Raw genomic sequence first — 12,013 nt, 5'->3', positions numbered from 1 at the left:
CTTTTTTGTGAACAAAATGATAGTCTATGCCAATATGTTTAATGTGAGAGTGAAAAAGGATTGTGAATAGCAATTAGGTTATTGAATAGAAGAGACATAGGTTTAGTTGAGTATATGCACAAATCTTTAAGAAAATACCAAAGCCCAGTGATTTCAGCACATGTAAAAGTCATTGCTCTATATTTAGCTTTAATAATGGAGCGAGATATAGTGGGTTGTTTTTTGGAAGACCAAGATACAAGGTTGGGTCATAAGAAAATGACATAATTGATGGTAGATCCCCTTGTTAGTGGGCAACCACCCCAATCTACATTGGAAAAAGCAAGAACATCTAAGGATGAGGGTTTGGAGAAGACTAAGCCATAGTCTATGGTACCTTTAAGGTATCAAAAAATTATTTTAACTAGTGTAAAGTGAAAAATTATTGGGGGAGTGCATATATTGGGCTACAAGATTGACTAAGATATATCAGGTTGTGTAGAGCTCCTATAAGGCTTCTATAATGAGTATGGTTAGATTAGGGGGGACTTTGAAAATCAAGTTTTGTGTTGGTGGTAAGGGGTATTGTAACTGGTGTATAAGATTCCATCTATGCTGGATTCAATGTGTCTTTTAGGTATTGAGTTAGATAAAGAAAGAGATTGGTAGGACTTCTATGTACTTGAATACCCAAGAAAATATCTAGAGGACCTAAACTTTTTATAGAGAAAGTATCACTAAGGGTTGTTTCAAAAATCCGAAGAAGAGGGGTTATTTCCAGTAAGAATAATGTCAACCACATAATGAAGCAAGTATAAATGGTTAGATATGAAAGGTGGATTTTAATGTATTGGGATGACATTCGGTACTTATTATGACATGCCTAGTGGTAGGTATTTCATGTAATTTGTCAGAAACATTTTTTACACTAAGAGTAAGGGGAGTAGTAATCTTAAATTTTTCTGGTGATGAATATGGGAAACATGACTCTTCAAACATAACATGCCTAGTGATAAAGACATTGTTTAAAGATGGACAAAAAAATTGATAACTTTTATAAGAATCATGAAATCCAAGAAATACATAGGGTATAGATCGTGGTTCAAAGTTGTTTTTGTTATAAGGTCGTAAACAAGGAAAAGATTAACATCCAAAAATATGAATATGATTGTAAACAGGAGAGGCATTTAGAAGCAGAGAGTAAGGAGTTTGACCTTGCAAGGGAGTAGTAGAAAGCTGATTAATCAAATATACCACAACTCAAAAAGCTTTAATCTAAAAACTAGACTTTTATATAACAATGCTAATCTAGTTTCAACTATATGTCTATGTTTTATTTTAATATTCTATATTTTTATAGAGTGAAAGGACAAAGAGATGATGGAGAATTTCATATTGAATCAAATAATCTTTAAAAAAAGAGTTTATGTACTCGTTTCCTCTATCTGAATGAAGTACTTTGATCCTGCCACAAAATTGATTGTCCACCATATTTCTAAATTTAACAAATGTTCCAAACGCTTCATTTTAGCCTTTAAAGGATACATCCACACAAACCTGTTGTAATCATCAACAAAAATAATATAATACCTGAATCCAAATTTAGAAATTAATGATGAAGGTCCCTTATAAATCAGAATGAACTACTTCAAGTGGTTTAGTAGCTTTATGTTCAACATGATCAAAAGGCAACTTTGTTTGTTTTACCATTTGACAAATCAAATAAGTGTCTAAAACATAAGTCAATTTAAGAAGTAGTTTTTTTTTTTGGACTAACATTGAAATCGAAGTTGAAGATGGATGACCAAGTCTCCTATGAAGAAAGAAGACAAAAACAATTGATAGAAGTGAAAGACGAGAAGATGAATTGAAGAGAAAAATTGTTGTGATATTGTTTATGAAGAAGATGATAATAAAAAGAATAAGGTATGAAATTAATGGAATCATACATTCTTGTTTGAATGTGATCACCCTCCTCAGGATCAAACAGTATGCTCTGATCCTATGAAAAAATTAAGCCACCATAAATGAGTAAATGAATGAGTGTAGGAAAGAGAGAGCTTCAATGCATTCAAGACCAAAGCCCAAAAGAGAGAACCAAAGCAAGGGGAAAGATTTTTATGTATTGAATGAATAAATGTAGAAGAGTTACAAGGGTTGATATAGGTTTTGCAAAACCCTTAATTGAGAAATAAAATCTTAGGGTCACCCTCTAGCTAGGTGTCATCTAGGTGTCTTGACAAAATTACATAAATCAATACAAGCCAATGTTTAATAATTCCTTTCTTATCCCATTAATTTTGGATCTTGATTTCCTTCATGTAATTAATTCATTTGGCTTTGATATTCTTCATTTACGTTGAGTGATTTGATATAATTTATCTGCTAGATCGATTTGGGTAGATTGACCATGATTTTTCGAAGATCCTTGAGACCCACATATGAGAGATTGTAGGGATCGATTTTTCTAGAACCATGCATGGGGGCGTCCTCTTTTGTGTGGATAAGGTGATAGTTTTGCATGGGTGACATGTCGCCTTTTGCTTCTTGTGCCATCTTTTGTATGAGTTTAGTCTTCCTTAGTATTTATGGTCTTTGGTGTAGCTTGGAGTAATGTTTCACCTTGTGCATGTCTTTGTATGTTGATATGTCTTTGTTGCTTATCATTTAACACCCATTGTGAAAGGTGATTGATTCAATTCAAACTAATACCCCTCGAAATGATTGTGTAATGGAACAAATGGAAAATATTTCTTATGCTTCAACAGTTAGAAGCCTTATTATACTCAAGTTTGTTCCAAATTGGACATTGCATTTGTAGCAAAAATATTGGACGTATATCAAAGTAACCCTGGTTTAGATCATTGAAGTATTGTTTTGTTTAGGCTACATGATAAGGTATTTGGTTGAATAATTTTATTTTAAAGCTTTGAGTTGTTGATTCAATTTCTAAACTATTGAAGATTTTTTGTGACAATTCAGCTATTGTGTTTTTGCCTAAGAATAATAAGGGTGAAAGTCAAGCGTGTCAAATCCAATGAAGTTCTCATTGAACATATTTGTACTAAATAAATAGTTACAGATCCATTGATGAAAGACATGCCGCCAAATTCGTTTACAGATCATGGAACCAAGATGAAACTTTCTTGTGATTTTTGACTTTTAAAATGGAATTTTAGTTTTTGACTAGTCTTCTCTTATGACTTGTATACATATATGTTTAAGAATGATAAATATTATTACGGTCGTTAGGACTTAGAATAAGCATTTGAGGGCTTATTCATAAAGTTGAGAAATCACATTTGAGGATTTTCAAAGAAAAATTGCATTGTAGTATATGGAAAGTAATGCTTGTTTAATTAAAAAACTTACCACCATAATTGTGGATATTGTTGCACATAATGTTGTTAGAATTTGAACCACGTGGAATAATGTTAGAATTAAAATTTAAAATTTGAATTCTGACAAAATTCGTCTTTAACTGATCTAGAATGCACATACATACTTTACTAGTTGCAGTTATAACTACCTAAGGTACTTGCTTCCTTTATGGGGAGGAAGTTATTGACCATGTTATTTTATGGAGTCCTTGATTTAGATGATCATTTTGATTGTCAAACTGATTGAGACTGATTGTTTTGAGTTAGAAGAAGTTCTATAGATTGAAGAAGAATCTACATTTGGTGTAGTTATAAGTAAGTAAATTGTGCTTTCACTAGTTTATTCTACTATGCATATAAGATGTTTATAAATATTTTTTTTGTGAATTGGTTTAAATGTCCATCTTAATTTCGACTTCTTCCTTTTTTACGAACTCTTGAACAACTAGTGACAATTATCCTCTCTTCTATTTACATCCTTTTTATTTCTAATCCATCAATACCTCAATCTTCTCTGTGTAAATATAATTTTTTTTACATCTTATTAGTTCTTTGTTTTTTAATCTTTGTTTTTATCTTTTTTTACTATTTTCTGATTATTTATTCTGTCCCTTCGTGTTTTTCTACTCTTCAATTCGGCTTTGGTTTGGACTCGCGGAAACAAAGCTCAACCCAGTGCGCTGAAGAGTCGTGGGTCACTGTAGCAAGGGCCGGGACGTCGATCTCCCTATACTTAATTCGGCGGCAAAACTTTACAAAAGCGTCTGCTTCGTCTCAACAATCAAGTATCAAGTACTGGACAGTGCGCGCGCTTGTATGTGGTTTTTGAATTTTCTGGAAATGTCGGGTTTTTGAACTCTACTGCAGTTCTTGCGACCAACTTCCAATTTCGAATCCTAAATTGCACCTTTATTCCGTTGAATCATGGAGGCCGTGGTGATTGACGCTGGATCGAAGCTCCTCAAAGCGGGATTCGCGGCCCCAGATCAAGATCCGGCATTGGTATTATTCTTCTCTTTGTTTGTTTGAGAAATTCCCCTTTTGAACATTTCATTTCGTGCTTTGAAGTTTTTATTTGAGAGCACATATGTCATTTTCTTCTAACCCCTTGGCGAACTAATTGAAAGCACCGACTCTCTACCCCCCTCGCACGCACCGCTGTTTTTGCTTGCTTATGGTTGAGACTGGGTTGTATCTTGTTCTCTCTCACCTTGAAGCTCTACAACCTTGTTGAGGTGTTCCTTGTCTTATAGCACGGAAAGGGTTATGGATGGCTTTGTGTATCCTCTTTTATTTTACTGTATTCTCATGTGCTATTATATAGTGTACTGTGTTAAATCGAACGGATATTTTTATTTGAATTCATAAAATGTGTCATTTTAACTTTCAATTTAACTCGAGCAGATAATTCCCACTAGAATGAAACGGCTGGTTGACGATGGATTTCCTGAGGGCCCAATTTATGAGGATGTCAGTGTTGACCCAGTTGTGAGGGGTTTTGTTAGAGATTGGGATGCGATGGAAGACCTGCTACACCATGTTCTGTACACGGGTTTAGGATGGGAAATTGGTAACGAAGGACAAATTTTATTTACTGAACCACTGTCAACCCCTAAGGTTTGTGAACCATGCCATATATTATTTATTTAAGTCGCTGAATATAATAGTTGTTAACCTAGCATTGACTACAATTTGTCCAATTTTGCAATGTGACCATGCATTTCTGTTCAGGGCAATATATACAAGTAGGGGTCAACTTTCAAGTGTTCTCAATCTAGTTTTCAACAATTGTTCTATAATTTGGTATGTGGTTCATGATATGTTCTGTCCAAGGCAATTATACATGCAAACCTCCATTGTTGATTGTTCCCTATGTTAAGTGTCCACAGGAAAGGGCCTGTGGTGGTGAATTGAAAAAATTATACTGGCTGGGAGAGCTAGCTATTTAATTGATGGTATGCATATTAACATTTAAAGCAGAAAGTTGGTCAATCTCCAGTGTTCAAATTGTTGAAACTCATTGAATGCTCAGGGTTATCTGATATGTCAAAGTTTTGGACATCATGGCTTCAAACTTGCCATGTTCACGAAATCCTACAGAAACAAGTGTCCTCTTTGCTAGTGTAATTTACCCTTCACTCGTTGCCAATATAGGGCATGTATCATACACTGGACATTGATTCATCCTACTAGAGAGGTGACTTTGAGTTATGAATTTTGTAGACTTGGTTTCTTAGGTTTCAATGTTTTAGGTTGCAATGATACTGTAGAATTCCATGTGCTCTCAGCTTGAATACCACTCTGAATTTAACTGTGTTTTATTGTTAGCTAGGGTAATCTTCCATTTGAGAAACTACTGAACAGAGCAGAAAATAGGCAAAACTGGACTCTGTGTTTCATCCTTCAAAACTGGCTCACCTAGAGTTGGCAAAATTGGCATTTTTGGTAGTCTATTTGATTTGCCTGTGTTTCTAATCTCTTGGATTGGAATTTTCTGAATTTCCTTGGAGGAATACTAACCCTGTCTGTGATCTGACATTCAGCTGCTAAACAACATAGAATTTATTTCATAACTTAACAGAGGACTGTAGTGACAATGGAGTGTATATGGTCCCTCTTATAGTTTGACTTATTTAACTGATAGATATGTTCCACTGCTGCCAGGATTTTTATTCCATTTTTTTGTAGAGCTTTTTCCTCATCTTAGTTTTTTTTTGTTAAACGGTGGATAACTTCTGTTGCTAGTAGAGTAAAATCAAAGAGCATTAGAAAAGGAAGTCCCAGCTGCAAGAGAAGGCCGGGACACTCCTTCCTTTGCTATATGTAGACAACATAAGAGGGGTCAACATATTTCAAATTACAAATACGATGATTCTTGTAAAATTGATAGGACTAAAGGAGAATAAAAGGCGAAAATAAGGAGACAAAAGAGAAGAAGAAGCAGCACTGGAGGGTGTGTTCAATGAGGGCTCAGAATTGACCCCTCTCTTGTAACTATCTCACTTAGCGAAAAATACATGAAAGGACCATTCTGCCCTTCCTTACAAACATACTTATAATTTCAGAAGTACAAATAAGAATTCAATGAAAATTCAAAGATAAAGTCCTAATATGAATCCTAGCTTGCTGTAACTTAATGAGATCCATATGAGACTGTGAAGTGACCAAAATACCCTATACTAGTATTTCAACAATTCTAATGAGCCCCTATCTTTCCTTATTCCATCTTTACATGCATAGATGAAATTGACACATGTGCATCCCCACTATACGACACTTTTTTAATGTTCTTGAGACATATAAAGTAGGTTACAAAAGCAGCTGTGCTTGACTTGTATTGAGTTGATCAAAACCTGATATGAGTCACGCAATAACTGTCGCTTATTAAACTGTATCTAGTTGGACTCAGGAAAAAGAAACATTTAAGAAGGCTGAGATACATCTTGTATTGCAGTTCTCTAAGTCAGATATAACTTGGACAATGTGTAAGTCATATTTCCGATAAATGCATCCCCGACAAGAGGAGATCATGTTGGATCCATCTCAATACTGAAATCTGGATATACATGTGTGCTCCCATCAAATGGGAGGACCTCTTTCTCTGTTTAGATCTTTCTTGGTTAAATGAAACATGAGTTGTTGAATGAGGTTTTTTGTGGGACCCAAAACCATATCTTCATGTTACGTGGTTTAGTCATTAATAAGAATGATGTGAGTTAGTGATGCAAATTTCATGCTTGTTCAGTTGTTTATTGATCATAGAAGGATTATACTAATTCATGGCAGTCTATAAAGCAGAGCAACTTGATGTAAACCGCTTCTTTCTACCTTTTTTGGTAAAGAATGACCTACATGCATATCTGGTCTAGGCTCCTCTAAGATTTATCATCAAAGAGACATTGGTATTTTATTTTATTTTATTTTTGAAAAAGGAGACATCAGTATGTTACCAACAGAAGACTGACGCCATCATTATAACATGCCTCATCCTTAGATCTACCAAAATTTAAACACTACTCACTCAGAACTAGGTTCTAAATCTTTTTTGCTGTCAAATGTGATGTCCAGACTCTACTCTAAATCATATGGCATAGTAAATGAAGGGTTTGTAGTAATAACACTTTCTGAAACTTTTTTTACACTTCCTTTTATTTGCACGGAGATTTGATTATGTGACCCAATCGGTTTGAACTGTTTAAGAATTGGTTTCCAACTAAGCAATTGGACCTTTGGTGGTACTCTATTTTCTACTTGTTTACATATATATTTGAAATATAGTGGCTTGTCTGACTGATTGGTAAAGATTTCAACAGAATGTCAGTTACACCAATGTGAGCCAATTTACCAATGATTGTGGTGCTTGAATTTTTTGTGGAAGCACTTTCTTAATTGTCAAATTGCAAAGTAATGAAGGTAGCCTCCCTTGTGGTTATCAATTAGTGTACAAGAAGAGTACCCCTCCTTGGACGTTGCAGAGTCTGTTATATGAAGCTATGGACCTAGCTGATAATATAATTGTTTGGAATCATGTTGTGAGATCAACCAATTATATCGCTGATTCCCTAGATAATGAGGGGGGTTTTCACCAATCTCTCATTGTAAGGGAACCCCTCGACCTTGTTTTGTAGCAACAGCCCTTGGGCCGTTCCAATGAAACTGTTCTCTTTCAATTTTTTTATTAAAAAAAAATGATCACAAAGGTCACCCAGGACATTGACTTTGCAAGTGAAATGGCTTTCTGAGATTGGACCTCTCCCTGGCAAATGTTGAAGGCGGTAACATGAACATTGTTCTCCTACTGTGGTCAATTGAAAAGTCCCTTTGGTTTGATTTTCTTTTCAAAACTTTAGACTTAAGTATGGCATTATACTTGTTACTTCACATGCAGAAAGTTGAAACCATTACATTCTTCATGGTTTAATTATCAATTTTATGGGGTAATGACTTCTTTAGATATTATAAGAATATGTGGTGAAGGTCTGCACCTGGAGACATCTGCCGTACTTGAAGTTGCCTGAACTGGATTATCGGCTGATTCCTCATATGGCTTTTAAATATCTTCACAGACTGTAAGAGAACGACTGGTGCAACTGATGTTTGAAACATTTAACATCTCAGGATTTTATGCATCAGAACAGGCAGTATTATCACTATACGCTGTTGGGCGTATCTCAGGCTGTACCGTGGACATCGGGCATGGGAAGATAGGTATGCAGCTTAATGTAGAGTAACCATCACTTATATATATATATGACATTTTGAAAGGTGGACTGTTTGACAGGATTGCTTGGGAGAATGGAAAGAAGTGTACTAAGCAGGGTTCTTTCTTTGTTTATGTTACTTTGTCAGATATAGCACCAGTTTCTGAAGGTGCAGTGCAGCACATTGCTTCGAAAAGGTTTGAGATAGGTGGCTTAGAATTGACGAATTTGCTGGCTCAGGAACTTCAGAAGTCCAATCCAAATGTAAACCTTGACATTTCTGTTGTTGAGAACTTAAAAGAGCAATATGCCTGCTGTGCGGAGGATTCATTTGCTTATGAGCAGACTCTAAAGTCATGTTCGACAGGAAAACATACTCTTCCAGATGGCCAGGTTGGTTTTGTGCTTCTTTTGGTTATTTATCATGCCACTTTTAGTGGTTTTTAAGCTGAAATGAAAGTACTGCATTGCTCACGACCACTCTTTGCACATTCTAGGTGATAACAATTGGAAGAGAGAAGTATACTGTCGGTGAGGCTTTATTTCAACCATCTATATTGGGTTTGGAAGAACATGGGATTGTTGAGCAATTGGTTCGTAGTATCTCTAGTGTTCCATCTGAGAATCACAGGCAGCTGCTAGAAAATACTGTCCTTTGTGGTGGTACAGCATCGATGCCCGGTAAGCATTTCTTTGGCCAGCCAAACTTCTCTAGCAACCTTTTGAGCTTCGTACGTGACAGAAGAACTTAGTAACTGTGAGCTAAACTGGTGTTTGTTTTGTAGGTTTTGAGGAGCGATTCCAGAAAGAAGCAAATTTATGCTCATCGTCCATCCGTCCTTCACTAGTAAAGGTATCTATTCACTTGTAAAAGTATCAATCTTAGCCTGGTATATGATCATTTGTAAAGGTACCGTGTTTCTTTATAAAAAAAAAAAAAACTAATGTTTACCTTCATAAAAAACTAACTGGTGTGTAATTACTCTTCACAAACTTAATTTCAGCCACCAGAGTATATGCCGGAGAACTTGACAAAGAATTCAGCATGGATGGGTGGCGCTATATTAGCCAAAGTTGTTTTTCCTCAGAACCAGCACATTACCAAAGGAGACTACGATGAAACAGGGCCAGCAATTGTTCACAAGAAATGCTTCTGACACCTGGTGTCCGGCTCTATGTAACCTGCAACCGTCTTTGTTTTGTACTCAACACTTTGTGATGATTTGAATTGTATTAATTCTGCTACTGCGCACAGTTAAAGAAATGTTCGGTTGTATTTAAAGAAAGTATGTTTTGCTCCCCAACGTAATTTCATACTTTTCTGAAGAAGCACAAGTGAGGAACCTTTTTATATGTTTGTTAGACATAGTTGGGATTAGGTGATTTACAAGGGAAGATCATCTGACAGAGCTGGAAAGTTTTGAGGAAGGGGGCAAATTGTAAGGAGAAAGGGAGAAAGAGGAGGGGAAAAGAAAGGATGTAAATTTTGTTGGAGGGGCAATTGCCCTCAATTAATTCTTGAAATAGGGATTACAATTTTGATGAAACTGGTATAAAAAGAAAAGAGTTCTCGGTTTAGAGCAAGACAAATTAGTCACATCAAACAGATAAGTATTGGTAATTCTAATCTTATGGGTTTGGGCTTCATCCCTGCCCTCAAGTTTATACAATTGCGCTTTGTTGTGCCCGTGTTCGTTCTATCTTGTCGTTTGAAGTTGCCACGAAATCTGGTGGGTCATATCTATGACTGGGGGTTGCCATAGGACTAGAAACCCTTTGTGGTTGGGTTGGCCATGCTGTATTCGTCTTTGGCTGTGTCAACTTGTGGGTTGTGCCACGTTCCTTTCGGTTGTGTTGCGTCCCTTTTTGGATGTGTCACCTATGCCCCATCTACCCATGTACTATGTTCCCCAAACTATAACACAAATGTCTTTGTTACGTTGGTAGACTGCAATGAAACACTTACCAAATCGATGTGCTCCTTCCACCATTTGGCAATCCACAAGTCCACTGGGTTCCTCCCAACTTGCTCAAAAAGAGGTTGATATTCTGTTGTGAATGCCTGCTTTGCTACCCAGTCACTTGGCATGACTACAAATGTGCTAATATTGGAAAACGGGTCCATTGGTTCACCAACTGAAACTTTGTGTTGGATGAATTCGTCTTTATCCTCTCCCTTGAGCTATTTCTAGAACTCCTCTGGATAAATGTGGAATGGTGCTAGGGTTGGTAGTTGACACCCAGCACGAGCTCGATCATGTGCTCAACCTTCTCCCTTGAAGGTAAGTTCTTAGACATCTCTTCGGTATAAAGTCCTAGATCTCATTTAGAGCTTTCTCCTCTTCAACCAGCATGGAGACCATTAACATGTTGTTTAGCTCATACGAAAGAATCAAGAAAAGTAAACTCTCTACTATGCCTAAGACCATTCTTTAGCTGGAGGCTGAAAGCATAATAGTTTTTGGAAATCATACAAGGTCCCTATTCGTTAGTAATCCCTACCATTCCCAAGTAGGGTATTACAAATGCCTTGTAAATCAAAGAAAACTCATTCCCAAAATTACATTGAATTACCATAAAATCAAGAAGGCCTACCCACTTTTTGACAACAACCCTAGTGCGCTTGGCCACTTGGAGCACTGTTTTGCTTCAAAATTGACAACTTCTATGCAACTGTTGTCCTATGACTACCTTAAGTGTGGTTGTCTAGCCTCTTCCTCGAAAATGAAATTGTGAATTGCTCTGGTATCGATCATAGTCTTTACTTTGTTGTTATTCGGTAACATATCAAGATAAAGGAGCTCTTACTTAGATCTAATTGGCAGTGTTGTAGACTTCTCAAAGTGGGCTTGGATAAAATTTAGCAACATCATTGAAGTTATTTTAGGCTCGCCACCAAATTATTCTTTGCCTTCTTCCACTTTAACAACATTTAGTAACTTCATCTTCAGACAATCTTTCATCATGTGATCTCCATCACAAATAAAATATTTGAGCTTTCGATTGATGGAATTTCCTTTGTCTGAGTGATTCTTATTCTTCATGTCATTGCACTTGTAGTGAAAGTACCAACAAAAATACGACTTTGTTTTTCTTAATTAAGCTCACACAATGCAAACAGTGATATTCACTACAAGTGCTAAAAGAAAAACAAAACATATTGTTGTACTTTTTTTTCTATTTCTTGGTACTTTTTGCTACTTTCGTTCTAAGTACAAAAAGAAAAACAAAACATATTGTTATACTTTTTTTTCTTCTATTTCTTGTTATTTTGATTTCATTCCTATTCCAAGAAGACTTCTTCTTTTTGGTTCTCCTTGTATCTCACTTTTGGCAGACTTGATGGTGCTTTTTTCGAATTTTCTCTCAAAATCCATTAGCTTCTCTACCATGGCCAAAGTTGTTGCTAGCATCTTCACCTCCCGATCTCTCAACTTTTGCTTAGCCCAAGGA

The 12,013-nt window shown here is 36.1% G+C and overlaps 1 protein-coding gene across 1 annotated transcript; it reads left to right on the top strand.

Annotated features, from left to right (window-relative positions):
• The first annotated feature begins 4,009 nt into the window (after positions 1-4,009).
• LOC137953348 (actin-related protein 7) lies at positions 4,010-9,864 on the top strand. Its single transcript, XM_068800712.1, has 7 exons — positions 4,010-4,361; positions 4,764-4,976; positions 8,426-8,567; positions 8,709-8,953; positions 9,058-9,241; positions 9,346-9,413; positions 9,565-9,864. The coding sequence occupies exons 1-7, from the start codon at positions 4,284-4,286 to the stop codon at positions 9,715-9,717; spliced, it is 1,083 nt and encodes a 360-aa protein (XP_068656813.1). The 5' UTR covers positions 4,010-4,283; the 3' UTR covers positions 9,718-9,864.
• Positions 9,865-12,013: the final 2,149 nt, after the last annotated feature.

Source organism: Aristolochia californica, unplaced genomic scaffold (genome assembly GCF_029961685.1).
Source record: "Aristolochia californica isolate CCGP_79_NKW_82.1479 unplaced genomic scaffold, dmAriCali1.0.hap1 SCAF_16, whole genome shotgun sequence".
NCBI lineage: Eukaryota > Viridiplantae > Streptophyta > Magnoliopsida > Piperales > Aristolochiaceae > Aristolochia > Aristolochia californica.
The sequence above is the reverse complement of the archived record's forward strand: the minus strand, read 5'-3'. Positions and strand labels throughout refer to the sequence as shown.